At 40.2% G+C, this 26,298-nt stretch overlaps 1 protein-coding gene across 2 annotated transcripts; it reads left to right on the top strand.

Annotated features, from left to right (window-relative positions):
* Positions 1-8,941: 8,941 nt before the first annotated feature.
* Positions 8,942-10,732, top strand: tcf21 (transcription factor 21). Of its 2 annotated transcripts, XR_013936417.1 has the most exons (3): positions 8,942-9,471; positions 10,101-10,333; positions 10,442-10,731. XR_013936417.1 is itself a non-coding variant. In XM_080490254.1 (2 exons), the coding sequence occupies exons 1-2, from the start codon at positions 9,031-9,033 to the stop codon at positions 10,188-10,190; spliced, it is 531 nt and encodes a 176-aa protein (XP_080346380.1). In that variant the 5' UTR covers positions 8,942-9,030; the 3' UTR covers positions 10,191-10,732. The 2 variants fall into 2 exon arrangements, 1 of the variants encoding a protein (XP_080346380.1); XM_080490254.1 differs by having other exon boundaries at positions 10,101-10,732.
* The last annotated feature ends 15,566 nt before the right edge of the window (positions 10,733-26,298 follow it).

Below are 26,298 nucleotides of genomic sequence, written 5' to 3'. Positions count from 1 at the left end.
AAATAGAGCCAAAATTGTTAAACAAAAACTATTAAAGAAAAAAAAAAGAAGAAGAAGAAGAAGAAGGAGAGCGAAACTGCTAAAATCAGGTACAAAAACAGCTGTACAAGTTGTAATTGAAACTTTATGAATTAAACTTTTTGTACAAACATCAAAACTACACCGTAAAAAATAACATGTTGACTCTAATTTAAAAAAATATGCAAACTCATTGCCTTACAAAAACTAATTAATTATAACTTAAATTCGTTCTTATGAGTTTGCAGTACTCAAATTGAATTGAAGAATTTAGATTATAGTAACTTGTTTAATTTAAGTTTGCAGTACTCAAAGTAACTGAAAGCATATCTTTAGTTTCAGTCATTCATCATATTTAGGTAAACATAATAATAATAATGCGTAGGTTTTATATAGCACTTTTCTTGACACTCAAAGAGGCTTTCCATTGCATTATTCATTCACTTCAAGCTGGACGGTGCTAAACTACGTATGTAGCCACAGCTGCCCTGGTGCAGACTGACGGAAGTGAGGCTGCCAGTCTACGCCATCGGCCCCTCAGACCACCACCACCAACCACTCACTCAGGCAGTTTGGGGTTAAGTGTCTTGCCCAAGGACACTTCTGCTTGTAGGCAGGCAGAGATGGGAATCAAACTTGCAACCTACCCATTGGGAGACGACCGCTCTACTAAGCGAGCCATGAGCGTAGACATGTGCGGACGCGGTGTGGGATAAAAATATCTACGCATGTCTGAAAGAATGCGCAAAGGACACTGGGAAAATAAAAGATTTTTTTCTACAAGTTAATGTAACTGGGATACAAGTTAAGAATGTTTTGTAGCGTTCTCAACAGGTTGGTAAAAACTGAGTTTGGTTAAATTATCTTTTTCATTAATTTGTAAGTTAGCATTTGAAGTGTCTTTAAACTCATGACGCTTTAAACGGTGTCAGCCTCATTTTAAAAGTGGATTGTGGCTCCAGTTAAAGTTGATTTGGGGGAAAGCGACAGAAAACGGCTCTTTGGGTCATAAAGGTTGCAGACCCCTGGTTTCAGTGAATCAGTGTCCTCAGAAGAAGCAAGCTCATTGGAATATAAATATATCAACTTGCTGTAGTGGAAGTAAACTAAGTAAATTCAACTTGAATAGAAATAAACAGAGAAAATTACACTGAGCTTTCTCAGTCATGTTGGGTGTGTGTTGGAGGTTGTACACACGAGTCAACTGAGCAGTGTTTGTACAAATTCCCTCCCTTTGCGTCAGGTCGATCCCCGAGGGGCCTGGTGGGGGTGACAGTTCCCTGCGGGTCCTGGAAAGGAGACAGCAGCCTGGAAGGGATTCAGCCAGGGAGGACAGGGATATGCGTAATGTCTCTTTGCCCTGGAAGGGCCAAAGGGTTCCCTGCATTTGTGGCAGTCAACACGTCCCGGCTATCAGCAACTCTGGATGTTTTATCCGGAGATATCGGCAGGTTATGTGGGTGTATCTGACTCGGGTTCTGGAGTTTGTTCTTGTAGACAAGACCAGGCTGACACCCCCACATCAGAGAGCCATACAAAGGAATACATAAATGCAAAATGTCTGATTGCGTGGTGTCTGTAGGGACTTTCCATATCAGTCTTCCTGGGTTCTGATAGTACTCTGTCTCCCTTTGCACCAGGAGCTGAAGTAATTACTAATAACTGCCACAGAGAATCTGTGTGTGTGTTCCAGGAGTGTGTTGGTGAGTGTGTAACTATGAGCTCGGAAACACAGGAGATATGATGTGGTGAGATCATTTCTCTTGTGAGTAAAAAACAAGAAAGAACATTTGGGTTGTTTTTTGGGATTTTAATCAAAATAAAATAAAGATCCTGCTCTTCAAGTGTTGATACTGGAGCACTTTCTGCTTGATAAACACAAGTTTTTTCTTTCCCAGCGGTAACAACTGAGCAAAGCGTGCACCTTAGTCAACCCATCGCCAAAGAAATTCCACTTATATCAACACACACCTGCAGCTTTCCAAAGAGTAATGAGGAGGAAGACGATCAAAGCTCCGCGTCCGATCCGGCCAATAGGAGCAGAGCTCTGTTTATCATCCCTCTCTATCGTCGCCCTTCGTGTTAACAACAGCCTGACAAATCGGGTGTGAATCATGCAAGTGACAGTCCAGCATCACACCCCTAATTAGGTGTGTGTAATGATAATTCTGACATTTCATCTCGCCGCATTTACAAACGCACAATCAGAGATCAGACCGACGCAGGAGAATAAAAGGTTTTTGTTTTCAGAGAAACAATATCAACACAGATCATCTCTCTTTTTATTGTTAATTAAAGTCTGTAATGTGTCTGGAGGCCTTAAACTAAACTGCAGGAGCATTTATCTGACTTTTAATGCTGAAATTCATTTTCTGGTGTAAACTGGCGGATTTTACTGGTCTAGAATAAATAAACATTGCTAATATAAGGTAATTAACATTTTAACTCTCATAATCCAGCACATGGCAGAGTCAAACACTGCAAAGTTTAAAAGTCAGAAGCATTCACTTAAATGTATTGAATAAAGTAGACAGTCTCTTATTTACTCATTCAGAAATCAAGTCCATGTCAAGTCGTTTTCTTTGTCACAAACAATTATACACAGTATAATGTGCTGTGAGATGTTCCACACAAAATGATCATTTTAATAATAAGATTAGGAGAATAAATATTCAATAATTTTTATAATAATTCTGAAAATTAAAGCACAGAAGAGATAAAAATATGTAGATGTATGAATCAAAGTGTCAAATAGAGCAAAAAGTTTACAGAAAGTGTACAGTATATACAAATCGTGCATCCTCAGAAGCCACAGGCCTTTCCCATCATTAACGTGAAGATAAACACTGTTGTAAAAAGGATGATAAGTCTTCTGCAGATTTGTCCAATGAAGATCAAAGATCAAATAATTTGACGGATTACTAGATTTAAAAGTGTTCTTTGGACATTAGGTGCAGAATACAGTTTAAAATGCCATAATGTTGAAAGTGCACATGGTTTTGTTGAAAATTTGAATTAGTTCAGGTTTTTAAAAACACATTCGCTTAACTGGCAACTTCTTCAAACATTCGTTTTAGTATCAAAACCAATGGAAACATATAGATTCGTCATTAATTCGCCATCATTTCATCGGCCCGCTGTGGAGCCGATCAGGCTTAACGTGGATCCTCAGCTGAAATGAGCTGCTGTGGCCCAGCAGGTAGAGCTGGCTGGTGGTTCAATTCTCCCATCTCACACATCTTAAATTGGGAAAAACATTGTGAGCCTGCAGAAGCAGGGAAAATGTGCCTTGAGCCAGTGAAGTCTATTTACTCCTGTAAAGGATGTCTGAGTATATTTAACAATATCAGTTATAAACATTTTCATTCATTATTAAAAGAAAGAGTGACACCTTGATGAAGAAGAATTGAACATTGCTGTAAAATTAAAGTTTTAACAGGGTTAAATGTGTGGCTGTATCTTTCCCAGTAGGTTATTTTCTTTGACTCTATTTGTTTTGGCCGAACTGGACTGAGCAGACGCAAAAGAAAAACAGAGAGCGGAGTCAGCATTGGGGACAGTGGAGAGTGGGTCTGGGCAGGAGAGGATATTGGGTTAGAGAGCGGAAGAAGGAGGGGGGGGACTAATGAGCAAAGTGAAGGATTTAGTGGGGTACCATGAGCTCTGGCCTGTTGGAAGATCCAACCGAACACACAAACACACACATTCATCCGAATGGTACCACTGTGCGAGATAGAAAACTGAGCGTCCGTGTGTTTATAAATCGTAGCCTCAATCAGAGTGACAGAGACCAGACCTCTGAAATGCTGCAGGGTCCTACACTGCACCACAGTGCCTGGCACACACACACACACATACACACACACACACACACACACACACACACACACACACACACACACACACACACACACACACACACACACACACACACACACACACACACACACGGTTGCTATCTGTTCATCCAATCAGCAGGCCACAAGTCAGAGCAGAGGTTGCAGCAGAGGTTAAAAAGTGTCAAATACTGTAGTCGAAAACACGCACACATAAACACACTCAAACTGCAGCTGCATCACGTCTCACTTACTTCCGACAGGCGGCTCTGGGCACCCGGCCAATTCAGCTTTTTCAAGTTTGTACATTTAGATCCCCTGTGTGTGTGCAGACTCATTAATATTCAATATTTTGCTGGATGTTTCATTTATAATCCTAGAATTGGTGTTAATATGAATTTGTTGTTTTCCCTCTTTTCTGTGATTATTTATTTAATTTTTTATTTTTGGGGGCTCGTTGATATGTCACTTTTTTTCCCACTTGACAAATTTCAACCTGTAAGTGATGGGATATTGAAAATTACTTTATGTTCAGGTTGAATCTGAAGACACGCTTTTCCCATCATTGGATCTGGTTTTCCATCCTAATAACTGGCATCTTCATGAAAAACGAAAAGTCGAGTGTGTTGCAGGAACAAATTTCAACAAACGAGATCTCAAAATATGCCATTTTATTTCATTTATTCACTAATAATGTTCATTGTATCTCATCTCTTGTGCCATTACACTTGAATGAATCATCTTAAATACACAGTCATGATAATTTAAGCGGCAGTAGATTTAATATCAATTGAAATGTGACAGCAGAATAAGGAAATACCAAAATATGAAAGGCCCGTGTCTCAGTCTGGCATTTGGTGGCATATCTGTGATATTTAAAAACCACTTCTGTCTTCATTTACCAGACCAGATTTTAGCTTTGACACATACTTTAGTTGTTTGTTGAGGGAGAAAGAAATGTTTACATCTGTTTAGGTCATTGTACACGTCCACTGTGGTGCAGTGGTTAGTGTGTTTTTTCTGTGTACCTCAGATTAATTAAAATAAATACAACATGCATAGGAAGAGAGTGGAAAAAACACAAAACAACCATGAATTCAAAGCTTCATTGATGATGGTTGGATGAAATTATCATGGAAAACAAAAAACATGGATGCATTAAATCTTCTTATATACTATTATCAAATTCAACTTGTTAATTTATTTGAAGGACAAAAAGGCACGAGTGTAAAAAGTAACTTCATCAGTGCACGGCAACATCTTCCGTCAGACCAGAAGTATCTTTGCATTGCACTTCCCTGATTGGTCAATGAGAAGCTGGAGGGGAACAGGACAGACTCCACCACTTTCATGGCTTTTCCTCCGCTTTATATTCACTCATCCATCATGTGCAACACAGTGCACCTAACCACAGATACACACAGTTTGTGCAGGACTGTGTGTATTTCCACTCACTTAATGGGAAATCAACGTAGTCCAGCTCTGTCCGACTGTAAGGACAAGACTTCCAGGTCGTTACCCTGCACTGTGACAGAAAATCAGTCTCACTCTGAGGAATCACCGCTTGTCTCCTCCCGGATGTTCCTGTCACTAAATATCAAAGGACTGGAGTCTTTTTGAAATATAATAAGATATTTCCACTCCCATCAACGTCTTCATAATTCTCTCTTATGGCTCATTTTGACCGCCACATCCTTTTGCCCCTGATCTCTCCACTCGCCCGTTGTATCGCTGCACTCTCTGCAACCTCGCTTTTTGTTATTTGGCTTTGATTTTTTTTCTCTTTTCTTTTCTTAGAAGTACTTGAACCGATTTGTGCGTGTGTGTGTGTGTGCGTGCATGCATGTGTGTTTGTGTGTGTGCTGGGGGAGTGTAGCTGTGATAAGGGACAGGGAACTGGAGTGCTTGGACATAGACGGATGATGTTTTTCTCACCCTAAGTCTCACCACTCCATAGTTGCCGTCACTGATTGTAAAGGCCACCACGTAAGCAGTTTCATGCTTTTGTTTCTTTTCTTTTCCTTTTTCATTTATTTATTCGAGGCCCCGAAATACAAGTGGAATGTTTGTTCAGTAAATAAAACTGTATTGTGCTTGATGCATCATCCCTATTTTTTCCTCGCTCGTCTGTTGTCCCGAAATGGCTTTTCATAAATACTCCCAAAGTGGGGAAAGAATTGGGCTTGAGCAAATTTAGAGCTTCAATAAAAGTCTTACAAAAGTCAAAATTAGTACTGCAGATAAGAGTACTGATAACTTGGTGTGAATGTAAAGGTTCTGCTGAAAGAAATATGAAAAGTTTTTATTGACATAGACAGCTATAATGATGTTGTTTAACCCCTAAACCAGAACACATCAACGCCTCCACCTCTCCGCCTGTTTCTGAAGGTTTCCTCCCGGCATAAAGAAGCTTTTCATTTCCACCACCGCTCATGCTCTCTGTAAAAAGTGCCATAAAATCACCGCCTTGTATTTGGTGCTATACATATAAAATTGAATTGAATTGCTAATTAATATATTCTGAGTGCACGTGTCATCTTTTTACGTTGGCAAAAGGCAAATATGCTCTGAAAATTCCTCATTAACCCAGTTTTATTCATTAAGAATTGTAAAAATGCACGTGATTTCAAATGACAGATCGACTGAGCACTTTTAAAGTGCCCTGCTCCTCTGCATGTGCATGTGTGAGATAGAATGATCCCTGGCATCAGGTGTCCCCTTCGGTGGCCCAGTGAACAACATCTGGATCCCGTCCCTTCGTGGTGACATCACACAGCCAGCCTAACCTTTGGCCCCAAACCGGCTAATTAGCACCGTGTCCCTCCAGAACTGCCAGGATGTCCTCTTTTGTCTTTCCCCACGTTTTTCATTCGCCCTCTCCACCTGTTGCTTCACGTCACGGCTTGGTGTGGAAACGAGAAGGTTCCCTAAACACTTTGTCGTTTTATCTTCCACGTAAAGGGCTGTCAGAGGAAACTCAGACACACAGAGGCTTGAAGTTGCCGTGTGAGTATGTGCAGACTTGCAGCTTCTCTGAGAGAATTAAAGCCATTCCTTGTACAAAATGAAAGCTTTGATTGTATTACATCAGGATCTGGGTTTTATTGACGCACAGGGAGAGCAAAAGCCCCGTGTGAGTATTTTTCTTGCGCTATTTTAGTTCCCCTCTCTCTCCCTCTCCCTTATTCTCTCTGTTTCTCTGGATGCATGTATCTCAGAGGTGATCATCAATCTAACAGGCTCTATTATTACTTTTCCACTAAGTGCCTTGAATTTCAGCCCACCCAGAAGATTAAGCCATTGCAGTCTTCTCTTGTCTCTTCCTCCATTTACTCACCTATTTATTCCCCTTCTCCTATTCTTTATGTGGCGTTGCATTCATCTTATTCTTTCCCTTCCATTATCAGTCCTTATCGGTTTCCTTCCCAATAGGCATCGTTCATTCCAATGCAGCTCATTAAAGTTAGCCATGACTCTTTACTTTTCTACTTGAAATGATGCACCTCAATTATAATTGTAGCCTTTCTGATGAATTGGATAATGTGTGTTTGTATGCACTATGACACCGGAAGGAGAAAGGCTAAAGGTCGGCTCTCTGGAGACACACCTCTTATCCTCGCACACTTCAGCTGTGCAGGCAAAGACACGGTGTGTGTGTGTGTGTGTGTGTGTGTGTGTGTGTGTATGTGTGTGTGTGCGTGTGTGTGTGTGTCCACCCGAAAACTTTTCAATCTCACAATCCACTTTTGATACAAAGAGGAAGTGAACAAGAAGCAGAAGAATAATCAACGTCCTCCTGGGGGGACACCACATTTCTTTCCACTGAGGTTCTCTGGAGACGTTGGTTGTTTGGACTTGGCCCTGAGTGGACCGGTGCTTGGAGCATCGGTGTGGAATGATGTGGAAGGCCAAACAGGGGATTGTGGGTGCCGGGTATCTGTTACATCAGAGGGGACCAAGGCGCCAGTTTGCCATTTGAGAAGTGACCCCCCCCCCCCCCACCCCCACCCTGCACTTTATTCTGTTAACTACCACTATGTGCTGAAAGTTATGTTGACACTGTGAGCAAAAAACGTTCTGACACTCATACCATCTTGTTGGACTTCTGTAGGTATCAAAAAGGTTGATGTATTGTTTAGTAAGTTTCACAATGTTTTTTTGAATTTCCTTCTAGTGTAATTGCAACCTCTTAAAGATTACATTCACCCAAAACAATATTTGTTTTCCCTATTACAACCAAATTAAAATTGTATGGTCACTTTTTCCCAAGAATAGTCAATTAAAAAAAGAATTTCTTTGTGTCCCATTAATGCAAAATCAAAACCTGATTCTGCATAATTTATGGTAGATTGGTGCATTATTTCTGGCTCACCATTGAAATTTTAAAGTTTTTTTTCTTTGTTGATAGAAGTCTGAGCACTTTTAATGTAGATATTTTCACAAAACCTAATGATTACTACCACAAATTGCTATGATCTCAACATAAATCCAATTTTCATGAAATCCTCTTGTGCAAAATGCAGTGAAATGTCCCAAAAACTTATTGCATTATGCATTTTTTACAAACTCACTCTGACAGCATGGCTTTGAGAGGTTAACGTCAGTTTGCAAGCCTTCATTTGCGGCATCACCAATATCTCAGCTCGGGTTTCAGTGTTGTGTGGTTAATGCATTTATCTAAAAAAAACCAAAAAAATCTGTGTTTTGTTTGAAATGTTTAACATTTGCTGACAGGGCTGGATTGAAGCCTCTGGAGGGCAATTTTTGGCCCACGGGCCTTACGTTTCCACTGCCGCAGAGCAAGCGTGGAGCATTCTGTTTTATTTATTTATTAATTTTCACAATATCGTCCTCCAAATTAAGCCAATCCTGGAAGCGGTGCAAATGGGATCCAATGAACTCAAATGAATGCAATGAATCAATCAAGCTCCGTTCCTTTGGTGCATTCTGCAGGGGGCTCCTCGGACTCCCTCGGGGTCCTGGTGGAAACCTTGAGGAACCTTCATGATGGATCAGTCTCCTCCCAACACGAAGTAACGCCCTCCCCGGTCATGGAGATAAAAACTCTGGAGCTTTCTGCTCGGTCCATGCACAGCTTGATGTTGATCCAGTCCCCTGCCCAGTCCAGTGCGCTCCCATGTTTTGAGGCCGCTCCAGGGGGGGAAGGCAGCTCACCATGTCCACCGGCTCTCTCAGCGATGTTGACGACGAGCTTCTGGATGGCATCCTGAAGTTTGGCTCCTCCGGGAAAGACTCCAACGAGAGCACGGAGGAGAGTTCCTCCAACTGTGAGGGCGCGGGCGCAAACGAGGAGCGCAGAGAGGCGTCGGGCAAAAAGCGCAAAAGTGCGTCTCGCAAAACTGCGCCCAAGGGTGTAGCGCCACAGGAGGGCGGAAAGCAGGTGCAGAGGAACGCGGCGAACGCTCGGGAGAGGGCCAGGATGCGCGTCCTGTCCAAAGCTTTCTCCCGGCTGAAGACCTCCTTACCCTGGGTCCCGGCGGACACCAAGCTCTCCAAACTGGACACGCTGCGCCTCGCATCCAGCTACATTGCGCACCTCCGGCAGATACTGGCCAACGACAAATACGAAAATGGATATATACACCCCGTAAACCTGGTGAGAAACTTAGTTTGTTGTTACAGACATGTGCGGATAGATTTTAAATGTTATATCCATTTCTTATAATAAAGGAAATTAACCTGCAGCTGTGATGTCAGGGTTGTTTTAGCTGAATTAACTAGACTTTCAGCGTGGCCTGTAAACGCCTCTCGAGGCCTCACTCAAAGCCTCTATAATGTGAGTGATGTCAGGCAGGTGCATGGAAGTGAGCTGTTCTGGTTATTGACTTACTGACTATATGACAATCTGATTATTTGCAGCTCAAATGAAAGAGGCCGTTTTCCCATTTATGTGGTTCGATCTCGTCCTGTGTATTTGCAATCTTTTTCCCCAAGAGATTTCTAGCACCTTTTCAGCGGGTCAATGTGACTATTAGGTCCATCAAGTATCAGAATAGTTTCGCAATTATCAAGATGGTCATGTTTCAGGAAATAATCATCAATATCATTCTTATTATTACAGTTAGACATTTATTATGAAATTATTGGTCAGGAAATTGCAAAACTGAGATAACGTGTATTTAATTTGCTCTCAATAAAAAAAAAAGGCTGTAAAATGCATCACATGCATCACATGTACTGACATTTGAATGCACATTTTAATGTTTGCATCCTTCTCCTCTGCAGACGTGGCCTTTCATGGTCGCAGGTAAACCGGAGACCGACCTGAAGGAGATGCTGAGCACCACGAGGCTGTGCGGGACCACGGCGTCCTGATACAACTGGCATCTCTTTATCTTCTTGAAAAGGAAACGATGCATTTCCAAGAGAAACATGCTGACTGAAAAACGCAAGACTTTGAGTGGGAATAACGGAGCGAGTGCGTCCTGTCTTCCTCCTTCGTTCCCGTAAATAAAAAGGTGGAACATTTAATTTAAATACTTTTTTTTTTTTTTTTGCTATCTTTGCTGGTTCAAAGATATTTTGTAATTTTACCTTCTTTTTATATACTTTTTTTTTTTTTCCAGTTTTTTCCAGTTTTTTCTTTTTTAATTGACGGATTCGCGCATGGAAATTACGCACGGTCTGAAATTGTTGTACAGATTACATATGTTGATAAATATATTTGTAATACACCTTGTGTCTTGTGGATATGTTTGCTTTTGCTTGTGTGGACCACTGCTTTAACCTCTCCCCCTTCTTATCTCCTTCAGAAGAGCAGAACCTGAGCGCCAACAGAGCAGATAAGTCCGAGGGTTGGGTCTGATAACGGTGCCTGAGGTTGCCAATACATAAATAAAACATTCAAAGCTCAGCCGAAACCTACAAATGTGCTCGTATTCTTGGAGTTTATACAAGCCACGTTAATTCCTTATGGCGTTATAAACGCACAAAGAGGGTCTGAAGCGATTCTAATTTATACCTGACAGCTTTTTGGTGTTTTGTTTTCTTTTTGCAATAAAACTATGAGATTAGCGTCAGATGTGATTTTAGTGGATTGACTGTTGAGATGCTCTGACTGATGGTCAGAGAGGAAATAGACGCAGGCCGAGGTCAAATGGCACCGCGGGTGTTTTAGAAGTGGTAAAAACCTGAAATCTGGAGCTTTAATCCCGCCCAGACCAAGTTGTTTTAATTTGCTCGGGTTGTGACCGCTGTGTTTACATCCTACAGACAGTTATTTATGCAGTCTGACACACGGCCCCTCCCTCTCTCTCTCTCTCTCTCTCTCTCTCTCTCTCTCTCTCTCTCTCTCTCTCTCTCTCTCTCTCTCTCTCTCTCTCTCTCTCTCTCTGTCTCACTCTCTTTTTCTGATCTCTGATTTGTGAGTTGGTTTGATAAATAAAACATTACGATAAAAAGAAAGAAAGAAAGGAAAAATAAGGAAAGAACAGTAAAAATAGTGATGTTTTTATTGTTATTGATATCTATCTATCTATCTATCTATCTATCTATCTATCTATCTATCTATCTATCTATCTATCTATCTATCTATCTATCTATCTATCTATCTATCTATCTATCTATCTCAATCATTCATTTTGGGAAACTGCTGTTTTTGATTTGACATAGAATAGAATAGAATAGAATAGAATAGAATAGAATAGAATAGACTTTATTAATTCCAGGGGGAAATTCTTTGCACAGTTCCAGAGTAATTCCTACGGGCCTCAGTAATTTCTGAGATTATTTTGATCTGCAGCTTTCATCCTTTGTGTTTTCTTTCATGCTGCTGCACAAAGTTTCTGAATGCCACAGCAGTTACTTTGCAGCTATTACATTTTACATCCATTATCTCTGGTGTTGCTGTGTCAGGAATTCAGTTCTCCAAAGTAAAGTAAATTATATTATCATTCATGGGAACCAGACTGCAGTCCTAAAGGTTAACCAGAGCACAGCCTTTGATTTTCCCACTGGAGTTCAATGAAACAAAATTACAATGCAGCGTGTTGCTTCATTATCCAGTGAAAATGATCTAAATGTTTCCAATGGAATTGATGCTTCAGCGGCGTCACTCGTCTCCAAAAATATTAGTTTTACAAAGTAATGTTATTGAAATTTCTGCAGCTTTGTTGGACTTTTCTCATTACCACTGAAGTGTTCCTGTTATCTTCGTGTCTGAACAGCAATCAAATTGTACTTTTGCTTTGCTGACATATTTCACACACTTGTCACCTGACTTTGTTCAGGCACACAGGACACGATGAGGTATCCTTTAACGGAAAACAGGAAGATTGAGTGCTGCGGTAATAAAAGATTCCCCCCAACATCTCTTTAAGGACCCTCACCTAATACATCAGCGGCAGCGTGGCAGGGGCCTCGCCGCCACCCCAAAGGGACCACCGTGGAGAAAATAAACTTGGCCGCCCCTCTCCCGGGGCCAGCTGCAGAGAGGGGGAGCGAGGACGGGAGATAGAGATAGGAGGGAGGGAGGGGTGTGTATGAGAGCAGAGCTGGGATTCCCATACTTACTAATTGTTTTGTTGGACGGCTGCCCAAACTGCAAAAGGTTCACTCACCGAGGGGAGGAAAGAAATCAGTTTTTGTTCCAGCTGATTCCGTCATGTTTCACATCTGCATGACCCTTGTTGTTTTTTCACACCAACTCACTTTCTATTGAACTGAGTTTTATTGCAGCCTGCATTACCATCAGCACTTTATTCAACACATACATGTTGGACTCATGGACCAAATGCACACTTGGTTCAAGGCCAAGATGCATTCATGAAGTTTCATATCAAAGCCTTTCGGAGAAGACAACTTCCCATAGCTCCATCATACAGTATTTCACACTCCAGACTCCTCCCTGACTCATCTCTCTTTGCAGGCTGCCATCTTCTGGCCAAAACATGGTTGTTTGGGACAGCTTCTGACATCGCAACGATATGCACATTATAGTGCAATGTTGTGTACCACCGCTTTATCCATGAGACGGCAACATTTGTTAGTGATCCAAGCTACTTAATAAGAAGACTGAACAAAACATGTGAAAGCACAGATTTTTATTACGGCTTTCTTAAGAGTGGCAGACGTGAAGCAACACTGAGACCTGAGTAGAGACACAGGTAACAGTGCCTCAAAGTCATTCTGTCAGTTTGTTATTTTTTTTATGCAAAAGGCTGCAAAATGCAACAGGTATAGTCTACACCTGCTGCTCCTCCATACGCCAGTCCTCCGCTGTCTCCTTGAAATCAGCTTCACTGTCCGTAGAGAGAAGAGCCACATCCTCCATATGTTTTTGTATCTGCTTCTGCAGGACTTTCTCTCGGATGCCTCGGCTGTGCAGGGCTCGGGCCAGGCTCTGCAGATCCTTATTCTCGGACACTGTCCACCAGCCTCGCAGCATCTCTGCCAAACCATTAACAAAGTACCATTGTACACTTTCTGAAAACCAATATGGTGAATTTGTTTGATTGTGATCACAGTGTGTTTCCTCGTGGTGTCATGGCAACAGACGTCATGAGTCCAGCATGTGTGATCTGTGTGCAGTGGTAGTGTGTCATTCTTACCTTCTGGGATAGGCTGGGGTGTAGAGTAGCCCCCGGTCTCAACCATGTCGACATCAGCGCACGAAGCACAAGTTGGGGGCACTGGTGTCTTGCTCTCGTTGACACCCTCCGCATGCTGGGAGCCATGATCCAGCACGGGTGATGGAGAAGTTCCAGAGAAGGGCAAAGTTTCAGCAGCAGCTTTTGTTTGCTTCCCCTCCTCAAGCTCTTCAGAGTCTGAAAAACATGAAAATAATGTCAGTTTGGAAACATTGAGCGGTTTAAAAAGCATCAAACAACATTTAAACGACGGTTTTTCAAAGCCAATCCTGTGAATGTCGTAATTGCGACAATTTGTCAAAACCTTAAAGTCAGAGGGATATTTGAAGCTACTGCTTTCTAAATAAGTGTCATATAATCGCTTCCTCACTCAATCTTCTTAATGCACATTGTGCTATTTAATGAGCTTCAAAACACTGGGTCCCACAAGGTTTCCAAAAAATTCCAGATGGATTAAAGTAGCTCTTCAAACAGACAATGTTTTAAATGTGTGATTTTATACCTTTTTACGGCACGTATTCATACTTTTACTATTCCTGTTTTTTTTAGACACTTTTTAAAAGCCTAGTTTTTCAGCCTTGTGCAAAAACATTTGGTTTTTGACTGTGTCTACGGGCGTATGAATTTACAATGATTGCTCGTTGACTGTAGTTGACTGTTTTACATGTTGAACATTGGCAGGAGAAGAAAACAATCTGAGTCTCTAGTTCTAGTTCGCACCTTCATCACCCTCAAAGCTTTCGACGAAGACGCTGGGACTGTGTGAGAGGACCCAGTAGCGCCGCTTGTATCGGTCTCGGCCAATCATCGCCGACCGCAGGGAGCGAGACGAGTCAAGCATCTTCTTTTTTATTTGACTCCCTTGCTAAAGTGACACAAAGTACAGGACAGTAAAGTATGAATCGCTTAAAGAGTTAAACTTAAGATTAAAAGGTCTGCAAGGGTTCAACTTACGTTGTATTCTTTCTCAAGCGCCATCTCGAGTTCCTTTCTCGAGAAAACACCGACCTCCTCAACACATATACGCGCTTTCTTTCCTGCTGATTCTTCCGTCAGGCCATCTCCTTGGATGTAACCGTCATCAGAATCCTCATTTGTTCTTTTGCGCTTGTTTGTGATGGTGTCGCTGTCCTCTGCTACTACACCGCAGGCTTTCTCTTCTGTCTTTTTGGCATTTATAATCCTCAGCCTTTGAAAAAGAGAAAGAAAAAAGAAGTTCATATGCTGTTTAGTCATTGAATAACTCCGAATATACATACACACTGAGCTGACATCACATTTATGCTTACTTGTGGATCTTGCCTTCGACAGCCCTTTTATCCTTTCTCAGGTTGATCAAGCAATCAATGTTTTGGTTGATTTCACTGAAAAACATCAGACAATATTGAAACTGGCATTTCTGTGACTTTTTTGAAAATCAGATTTAAACTGCAATGTACCATATACATATTTCTCTTAAAAAAAAAAAATTCTAACATTTTATTTTTTTTAAAACTAAGCTGCGTTAACTGTAACGTGGAGCAAACAAACACTGTGTGTTTCAGAGGGAAACGTTGCTCATACCTGATCACAGCTTTACTGCAGCAAAGCTCATTGACCAGAAAAACAAGCATAGAGGCCTTCTCTGATGGAGTGTGGGCCTGGAAAGGTTTGGTCATGAGACTATTGGCAGCCGCCTTCTGTTCAGCGTGAGCCTCCATATATAACTGCAGGATCTCAGACACGTTGTCTCGGTCGATCTCCACATCAGTCACTTGCTCCCCCAAGATGATCTTGCTCTAAAAGAAAAGGAAGAAAAAAAAATGTATAGTCTGTTTTGTTTTGTTTTTGAACCACTCACGCAATTATCTCCTCCTGCTGCTACGTGCTTATTTGTCCCCCAGGATGCGTCAAATCCTGGATGTGAAGGTTATTATGAAGCCTAGTCAGTGTTTACCTGGTGTCTGCCAAACAGTCTGAACAGCCTCTTATGAAGAAGATTAGCAAACTGACATAAAGACATGATCACACCTCAGAACACAGCGAGACAAATGGCCTTGAGGAATGAACTGAAACGATGAGTTAAATCTTAAACGTCTCAAGCGCTTTGAAACCTGCTAAAGAGACTTCATTTAGACCTACAGTGCAAACGAGCTGAATAATTCTAAAGTATGTGACTTAACTGGTTTGCTGGGAACAAACAGCCACCGTCACATAGTTACAAATATTGTCGGATCATATTCAATTTGTTGACATTGTGCATAGTGCATGTCCACCTGGGACTTGAGGCAAAAAAGTGTTTCTTTTTTCTGTTTATTTGTGGTGCAGCACTCCAGTAAAACGCACTGCTGTTGCTCAAATGATGAAGCGGATGCAAGTCAATTTGCTGGGTCCAAGGAGGATTAGTGTGCAATTTATGTTTCGGCAAGAATTTGTGGTCAAACAGCTGTATAAATGCAGGAGATGAGCGATGACAATGACACTCACCTTGTGAGTTTCTGGCATCCCGGGATCGCGCAAAGCGGCAGAGACCATGTTAACCAACATGTCCTGCACCACGCTCATGCTCTCCCCAATGTTCAGTAAGCCCTCCTGAAGGTCATTCATGGTGAGCGTTTTTGAATTTTCTAAGCCCAAATCTAGGGCTTTTCCAAATCTATGGAGAAACTCCAGCACCGTCAGGCAGTCAGAGAAGGTTCTTTCTGACAAGACCAGACCGGGGATACGGGACAGCTCTGGAAGGGGCTGGAAAAAAACGTAATGTTATTACTTTATGTCATGGAAAAAAAATCAAAGTGACTGTCATCATTATTAATTATTGAAAAGCAAAATAAAAAAAATTGCTCTACTGGTCATAAGATAGAAACTTTATTTCACAAAAATGACAAAACAGTGATACTAAATAAAACATCAAATCGATCATTTTTCAAAATGAGAGGATGAACATTTCCCCTTAGGACTGTCAGAAGTATCTAATCTAAACATTATGATTTTCAATAAATTCCAGGTGCTTCAATGATATTAAGCATCTGTTTTGGGAGTGAAACGATTAAACCAAGAAATTATGAAATGTAGTTCTAATATTCATGCTTATAGCTCCTACAGTAATCATACCAGTTCATTTCTATGGGACAGGGGGAAAAAAAATCCTTCAACTGATGGAAAATCCAGTCTTTGCTCTCACATAAACTCCACAAATGGGCTTGATCCGTGGTGACATACATGCACTCATATGTTCATCTGCCAACAGCTCCACAGCGTGTGAATACCTTATGATCTGCCAGACACAAGTCCTCCCTTGGTTTTTCCAACTCCTTTGCCATTTCACGTTCCAGCCTTTTGCGCTCCAATTCTTTCTCCTTGTTTAGCTGCTTCGCTTCCTCTTTTTCTCTTTTCAGAAGCTCTTTCTCCTACAGCAAAATAAAAGATGTACTTAGAGCAGATACATTGGCTCAGCTGCAGGCAGAGTTCAGCATTACTCTATGAGGTGAAGCAGATCTCCACTGTGCAACATCATCAAAAAAACTTGATATCGAGTCAGATGGGTTGACTGATATGCTATATACATGACAAGTAGTTAACCAGTAATCAGCCAAGTTATTGCCAATATTAGTTACTTGATATCCCTTTAAGTTTATTTCAGACTAACAACAATAAGTCAGATAAGTTGCTGATTTCAAAGAAAGCTTTGCTAAACATTAAGATATTTGTGTTGCTTGTGCAAATGTGTGAAAATTCCAGTTGCAACAAAATTCTTTAACATTTTACAGACTTCTAGTGTGAAATATAGAGAAAAAGTGTTAAAAGATGTGCGTTGTTGGTCACTTTCCTAAATATTTGATTGTATCCAAATGATATGCGTTTGTCTTTATATTTAGGGACTTTGGAAAGCCAGTAACGTCCAAGAAAAAAAAGGGAGAAATATCTCAAACAGCACTCTATAAAGGGTTAAATGAGCAACGTTTGGCTTCAAGCAATTCAGCTCTGACCAGCATCTCACAGCGCAACAGATCAGCATCACCAAACGTGAAGAGCTCACAGACGCTGCTCCAGCTGATGCCCAACAATAGAGCATGATACAAACGCGATACAAAAACAGCTCAGAAGTACAAGTCTACTCACACTATGTACTGTCAAATACGTCATCTAATTTATATTGGAAGGACCTAGTTTACATTTACAGATAAATATTCTTTCTTGGATTGATTTATCTCCCTATCAGCACAATTTCTGTTACACTCAAACCCATTTAAAAAGCAGCCCTTTACCCATTCCTTATAGTTCTCCAAGCAATACTGATTGGAACTCACTAAAAAAAATGAGTGAAAACTAGGAGTTTATTCAATTTAATTGTGCACCTGACTATTCTTACAATATTTACAGATCTGCACAAATACTGGATTTTAGAATGGGCTTTGGTGAGACATGTGGTGTGACAGCAACAGGTTAGGATCTCCATTCGGAGGTATGTACTTTACATACAAAAACAGATCTGCAGTTACTCACCTCAGCCTTCTTCTCTTTCTCAAGCATCATCTGCTGCTTGACTCTTTCTTTCTCCTGTCAGAGTACACACATATTAAACTGACAGTCTGTAGTAATCATTTCAAGAGAAGAAGAGGTACAATTTCTTTAGGAGTCAAACCCATTTAAAAAGCAACCCCTTATGCATTCCTTATAGTTCTCCAAGCAATACCGATTGTAACTCAATAAAGAAAATGAGTGAAAATTAATAGTTTATTCAATTTAATTGTGCACCTGACCATTCTTACAATATTTACAGATCTGGCCATCCTCAATCAAACCTATTTATCTCCCAGATTCTACATATACAGATCTGCACATGTACTGGATTTTAGAATGGGCTTTGGTGAGACAATCTGGTGTGTGTGACAGCAACAGGTACTTTGCATACAAAAACAGATCTGCAGTTACTCGCCTCTGCCTTCTTCTGGGCCTCTGCAGCTTTCATGAGCATCATCTGCTGCTGGATTCTTTCTTTCTCCTGTTAGAGCACACACATATTAAACTGACAGTCTGTAGTAATCATTTCAACAGAAGAAGAGACATGACTCACAGGGTGACATGCACAATAGCAGCTTAAGCAAAGGTCAAGGTTGCACATATTACCATGACTTCAACATAAAGACACACGTGAGAGTTAGTGATGCGGACGCAGTGCAAAAGCTCAAGCATGAACGAGTAACTACAATATTAATCTGAATGTAAGCAGCAGGTATATGTTACAACTACAAGCAAAATGAGGATGGATTCAGTCCAACCAAGAACAACATGATGAGAAACCAACACAACATCCAACTATTATATATGTCCACACACCACAGATGGAGTTTATTAGGGAGTCAAATTCTTTGCATTCTGGTAAAATGTTTATCATGCACTATATGTGATGGATGTGTTTTATCCAAGAGACCACTATGACAAGTATGTGACGTGCACTGCTGTGAAAAAGCCATGCAGACAAATGTTGTACAACTCCAAACAACACTACACTTTGCCCATTTGCGACAATGGCAGCCATTTACCACAAGCCATTCACATTTAGTTGTTAGATGACCAGAAACAATCATAATCATACCATATCTAGCCTCCAACTCCTGGGAGAAACAGTTTGCAACGGATTAAGGAATATAAGACAACGCATGAACATCAAATTCCAACAAAATATAATTAATTATCAGCGAGTACAATAGCATCCAAATTCAAAGTGGTGAAGAGCAATATGCTTACCTGTAGTTTCAGGATAACAGCTTCCAGTCTTTGCTGCTCTTTCTCCTTCACAACAACATGATCAACATTATTGTAAAGTCATAAAATAAAACATCCTTACTGAGCTATTGTGTATCAAAATTTTCAGACTTTAAGTTTGGCAGGGGAAAAAGATCAAGAGAGGAAGTGTGGTGGATATTAGGGACTGACTAATGAAGTTTGAGACTCCAGGCAATGGTGACTAAAACAGTGATAAACAAAAGGCTCATAAATCCCATCTCATTTACCTTGTTTCTTTTTTCAGCTTCCATCATTTTAGCAATGGCAGCTTCTTCTTTTTTCTGCCTTTTCTCCTGCGTATGCAAAAAAAGGTCTGGAGGTCAAGGTACAGAAGCAACTGACACTCATTCAAAACACAAACGCGGACAACGCCTTAAGTCAAAATGGCCATCGTGTTTTAGAATGTTGCTGCAATAACTTTCAGCACCAACCTCAAGAATTTGCTGTGCACGTAATTCTTTGTTCGCGCGAAGCTGTTGAAGACGTTTCATCTTCTCCTGGTAAAAGAATGAGGGCAAAGTCAGATGAATTTACTGTTAAGTCATGCATGTTATAGATTGGTTGAGGGGCAGTTAAGAGGCTCTGCATGGAACATTCAACAATGCATGGGGATGAAATTCCTTACCTCTTGTTTAAAGAGTTTTATCTGTTCCCGGTTTTTCTGGCGCTGTATCTTTGCCTCTTTGGCTGCTTCAACCATGGCCTGCTTCTTTTGTTGTCTCATCATTTTGAGCGGAGCAACTTGTTGAGCTTCTTCTGCAATATGATGAAATATATAAAAAAAAACACTTTAGGTACAGGCATTGTGGGTTTGTTGCGCAGATCAAGTAAACCGGCACTTTGGGCAGCTGTCATGTGTTTCTGTGTTGCAGAATAAAAGCTGATCATTGAACCCATTGAGCCCGGACATCATGTGTCTATGTGAACGGGTGTGCAACACAGAAGATGACAGACATCCGTATCCTCTATTTGAGAATATTAGTTCTTTTAGAAAACTGAATTACATCCTGTACTTGGGCATCGATGATAAATGACAACCAATTTAGGATGTTTGGTAGGAATGGGCAAAGAATTTAGGGGAAAAACCTTAAAGAGTTTTGAGAACTGTGTAAAAATGTTTACTTATTTAAAACAATATTTACTGTTTTTATTCTTATAATCATCACAAGAGGTTCATGACATAAAGGTGTCTTAATATATTTTATGGAAGTATTAAAAGGAACAAGTAATACTCATGTCTGAGTCATTAAATATCAGACGTATAAAGTGAAAGCAACATCCAACAACATCAAAACAAATATATTACCAGTACAGCAGGTGCAACTTTTATCATGTTAGCGACGTCATTTTCTTCTCATAACTAGAAACTGAAATCTCACCACTGGTACTCTGAGAATCTGACTTTATCGTCAGAGCAAACAGTGCTAAAAAGAAAATAACAAAAACCTGGAGCTTGTTTATAAATCACATGAAAACAGACACACTACCTGGCACTGGTGTGAAGATCCAAGACCGGGTGTCTTCGCTCCACGTTGCCGTGCTGGTAGTTGGGGCCTCCAAACTACTGTGAAGACTGGTAGCAGTCTTAATCTGCACATTGGGCTGGGAGCTGGAGGTTGACAAGTCCATGGGAGAGGACGACACTTCAACTGCACTATTGATTCTTCCATGCGAGTGGAAGTATAGCAGCAGGTTGGCGTCACTGCTGATTGAGACAGGCAGAAAAAATATCAGTACTTAATGTCTCGGATGAACATTTAGGTAGTATACGCGACAATAAAATAGATTATGACTTTCATACCAGCTTGGATGCTCTGGCTGCGGAGCTGGAGTCGGCTTCATAGAATCCTTGTGAAAAACAAAGAAATAAGGAAGTTATCACAAACTGTCTCTAACATTACATTACTGTGGGCTGTAAATGAAGAATTATATACGGTGTGACAAGTGACAGGGACAACGGAGAACAGGCTCAGGCTTGTGAACAACAATAGAGGAAAAAACAGGGTTAGGGTTAGTAGTTAGGGTTAAATTGTTTGGCTTTGTGCCATCGTGACACGTTATCTGCCATCTTGCATGTGTTGCCATTGCCAAAGCAGCAGTGTGAATAAAAACATCCATTCATCTTATACACCACATTATCCAATTTAAGCTCGCTGGAGCTGATTCCCACTGCCTATGCCCCCACGGTAAGATGCCCAATTTGGTCATCAATTAAACTGACATGCACATTTTGACTGTGGCAAGAATAGTAACCACGACACCACTCTGCAGCTTCGTGTAATAGCATACTGTACCTCATTTGGAGAGGAGGATTTCACGGGGAGACTGAGGTCGAGAGGCTGAGAATCAGAGGACAACCAGTTGTCTGGCTGGAGTCCTTGAGGACGGACCGGGGAGGAACCGGTTGAAAAGGAAGCCATGTCAACAAACTCTGTGTCTGTGTAGAGTCTGATGGAAAAAACAAATACTCAGTGGCCACATTTCTCTGCAAAGCCTTTTGAAAGACACGTATATAAATGACGTATCACATCATCTACTCTACGACAAAGAAAATAAACATAATTTATCCAATTCAGCGGGTACTGTACAGCCAGAGTATATTACATGGTGAAATAATAAAAACAATTATCATCAGCATCATGATTTTGATTTATTTAAACTTTGTTTAGCCAGAATCCCCTCAGAGATTAATACTGAACATCAGCAGCAGCACAATGTTAAACATAAGTTTAAGATTTCTTTTAACTTTAAGTTTATTTTGGACATGTGGGTACACAACAAAATAAAGATAAACTAACACAAACATAACATAGCAATGCAAACAAGACAGAAAAAGTAACAGATAACTTAATAGATAATAAATAATGGCCCGACACATCTGAAAAGGAGGATGAAGAAGCAAAGCTTATTTACTCCTCCCCGTTATTCACGTAAACCAACAGTCATTCGTACTTCTGTATTTGTTATATATATATATATATATATATATATATATATATATATATATATATATATATATATATATATATATATATATATATATATATATATCAGAGCAAATGAAATCTAATATAATAAACCTTACCTTTCTCCGACAAAGATGGCTTTCAAAGTCTTAAAAAGTGATTGAAAGATTGTAATTTCCAACACAATTTAGACTGTATGCAATATAAAGTGAATAAACGAGATGAACTAGACGATTTGCGTTTCCAAAGGAAAATCCAAGTGACAATACAGAATCTGAACGAAGCTGAACTGCAATGATAACAAAGATGAAGGAGTAAAGGATAAACCCTCTCCCTTGATCTGCATTGCTCTCCTTTGATCGCCACTAATTAACATAATGTCGAACGCGCATCTGGGTTTTTTTGTTTGTTTTTAAATGTCATTCAAAAGTAAAAATGAAATAAAATGAAAATAACCAGTCTTCATTGCAAAACTTCCAGTTCAAATTTTGAATGAAAGGCGCAGAAAAGAAGATTTACTCTTATTATGTCTGCCCCAAACGTCTGTTTTGTATGTGACATTTAAAGACATAAAAAACCATACACAAAAACATTCACCTCATGAACAAGCGGCGCGTTTTGATATTTGAACGCTTCAAATCAGTTAAAGGTTGCAGGAGAATACAGTGTGGTGGCAAAGAAGTCAGAACAATAACTTGAGCCTCTAGTTATTATTCTGACTTCTTTGCCTCTAGTAGAGGTTTGCATTTGCAGAAGAAAATGCAAGTGTGAATGCGAAAGGTTGAAAAAAGTTACAACATCGCCCACTGTCCAACCAACCCAAAATACTAACCGTGTCACTTCTGTGTTAGTGGGTGTTATTGCCCTGGAGTAGAATCAATATCTGCACCTCAGCGATGTCTGCGTCAAAGAATTGGTCACGAACAGCAAAAACCTCATTCAACGAGTATAGTTGAGTGAAGCAATTAATGTTGAAACAGGAATGTGCAGGAATTTTAAAGATGCAAGAACCTTTAACATTAAAAATGAAGTTCCCTTTTTGGGCTATTAGCTACGCCCAGATCTCGTCCCATCCTCATTAATATAAGTAAATTTGATCATCCACACCTAACTAAAATGTCCATTTGTCTACCTGACACCAGAGAGTAAAATGTACTTGGGTAATAGCAGTGAATCGCAGTTTCTCTGTTAAAAGTAATGACTGTGTTATAATTGGTGCTATATAAATAAAGTTGAATTGAATTGAAGCTCGCCACCTTGCTCAGCTAAAGTCCAGAGCTGCGGGTTTTCACCAGAAAACAGAGGACAGAGGACACGAGGACAGCAATCTAACCACAAAGTTCATGAATATGGAGCCACGTGGATAGGTTATATGCTTAATTAACTTTGTATGTCACCTTTGCTTATCTGCTCACTTCAGCGATGGAATATGAAAAAGCTAACATTAGCATTAGCATTAGCGGAACCTTTTGCTCGCTATCAATGATAAACTTTGCCTCGTGGCCTCAGCTTCTCTCTATAAACATGTTTCTGTTGTAGAACAGGAGACTTGTTATGTTTTCCTAAAGATGTCAGGCTTCATTAATGGCATATACATGTTCTGCTTGCCAAAATGCGCTGCTTGATTAGCAGCTAGTACAATGAGCATTATAAGGATTTAATAGGATAATATTTGATCTCTGTTTCGTGTAGACTCATGTTTATTAAATGATTCGTACCAAATATCTGTTATATCTGCTCAGAAATATTTATTGATGTGCTCTTTTGAATTAAGAAAGTATTAATTCTTGTTTCAATTACATGGGGGGAGGTGAGGTGCAGATCAAGCATTTTCTCCCACTTTGCTAAGTTTCATCTACATTGTGACGCTGGTTGTGTCACTAAGTTTATATCATTTTGGTGGACTTAATAATGCAGCTATTGCTCAATAGTATTATACTATACCCGGGGAGCTACAGTCTTATTTGTTCTTGCAGGATGGGTGTCTTGATCGAGTTCTGTTTATATCGTCTTCTGTTTCAGAAAAAAAGAGTTCAGAAAGACGACGACAATTCATCTGGAACAAACCTTCTCCTCAAAACTGGACACGTACCCTCCCAAACTCCTGTAGACATTTCGGACAAAGGACGGGGTTGTACCATGGACATCAGAGCCATGCTGGATTCACCTGTGGCCAGGTAAAGTTGCAGGGACATTGATATAAATTGAGCTCATACACACTGAGAGACAGATCATGACACTTTGTGAACAAATGTAAAGTGTGAGAATTCGTCTCACTTGAAGACACAAAAAAATATGATCTGAAGGTAACAGCAAATGTGATCTGATCCGATCCACCATCGGTATCGGGTTCCGATACCAGCGTAATTCACGGATCGGAAATTTCCGATCCAGCCTGCAGAGATTTCCGACCCATGAAGCCTCGTCTGTGCTTCACTGTTGCTGAGATGAGGCCACAAGTGTTTCCCTGCCGGCTGCTCTGCTCGCTGGCTGCAAACTGTGGAATGGATTTCCTGAATGGAGGCGGGACTCAATGAGACGTGGAGTAATGAGTCAGGAAATCCATTCCACAGTTCGCAGCCAGCGAGCAGGCCAGCATAGTAGCAGTGTGCTATCCAACTTTTCGTGACAACATGTCGCTGTTTGGACGTATCTTATGCTGAAAACACCACAAAGCAACACATCAATTCTGAGGTTTTAAAGATAGAACTAAATCAAAGAAAGATTTTCGTGTAAAGAAGCACTTTAAATTTGCAATTAATGACTGTTCTCTAACTTTCAATTATATGGTCAATTATATCTTTATTTATTCCTCACAAAACTTCAAGATTTATTGAGTATTCTGGAAGTGTTATAAAAAAAATAGAACTTATAACAACCTTCTGGATTTTTGTCCTGTTTGAAAAAATTATAGTTAAAATAATAGTTACCTTGTGGCGCCGTATCAATATGTAAAAATTTATTACAAAATGAGACAATGATTATTAAAAATGCAGCAGATTATTACAAAATGCGCTTTTATTACATGATGAGTTGAAAATGTATTCCATATCGTACTATTATTACATAATGGGGCTGTACACACCCGCATGTTTCAGGTTATTACAAAATGCGGCAAAGTTTATTACATAATGCATTTCAAGAATTTGATTACAAAATGTGGTGTTATTACACATTCAGTTGAAAATGTATTACATTATTACATATGGCACTGTTATTACATAATGCAGTGCTACAAACCTCTTATTTAAGTTGTACGCTTGTATTAAAGCACAAAGATGGGTTGGAACAGACAATGATCGGAAAAGTAAATCATTGGTTTTATTCTTAAAAGTGAATGAATTCAAATTAATAGTTAGTTAAAAACTTACTTGGCATTTAACCCATACTGTGTCTCTGTATGTTTAGGCTGTTTGATTTGGCTGTTTTAACATCATGAATTAATTCTCGTACATTACAGAACTAAAGTTACACAGAGGAAACCTCCGATGTTGACACCGGAGCGCTAAATCACACGTTTTAGAAGACTCTGCTCATTGCGTCCTCATCGTCAGTGGAAATGCAGCTGATGAAGGCCTTAGTCTCGCCCGTGTATCGGTCATCGTCCAGGGAAAAGAGCTTCTGGATGACTGCAAAGGCTCGTCTTCTGCTCATGGGCTCAGTCTACACAACGAGCTGGAGTTAAACACTGAAACTGAAATACACATTTGAAGCGTTTCACAAGCTGTTTCTTGAGCTGGATGTTCTGAAAATGTCGCCCAACGTACGGTCGTTGAAAATAAAGTTAGACTGTGAGAGTGTCCACATAGTGTCTTTACTGTTAATATAGGTGTTCTCTGGTGTGTGGAAGCTGGACGTGACTATAAATGTAAAACAATTGCACCACTGATTTATAATGTTTTGTTGGGTAAAGCAAACCACTTTTGACTACAGGAGGCCACTACCACTTAAGAGCCTTTTTAATGGCATTTTATCAAATATTTTGACTCTTTAAATGTTCCTATGGGACTAAATGTTTTGAGAATAGTTTAGTTTTTTGGCAGCACTGATTAACATGTTCGTCTAGTAATGTTTCTTTGTATATAGGTCTGACTGCAGTAA

This window comes from Lipophrys pholis, assembly GCF_963383615.2.
Source record: "Lipophrys pholis genome assembly, chromosome: 21".
Classification (NCBI taxonomy): domain Eukaryota; kingdom Metazoa; phylum Chordata; class Actinopteri; order Blenniiformes; family Blenniidae; genus Lipophrys; species Lipophrys pholis.
Note: the sequence above shows the minus strand (reverse complement) of the source record. Positions and strands in the feature narration are given on the sequence as shown.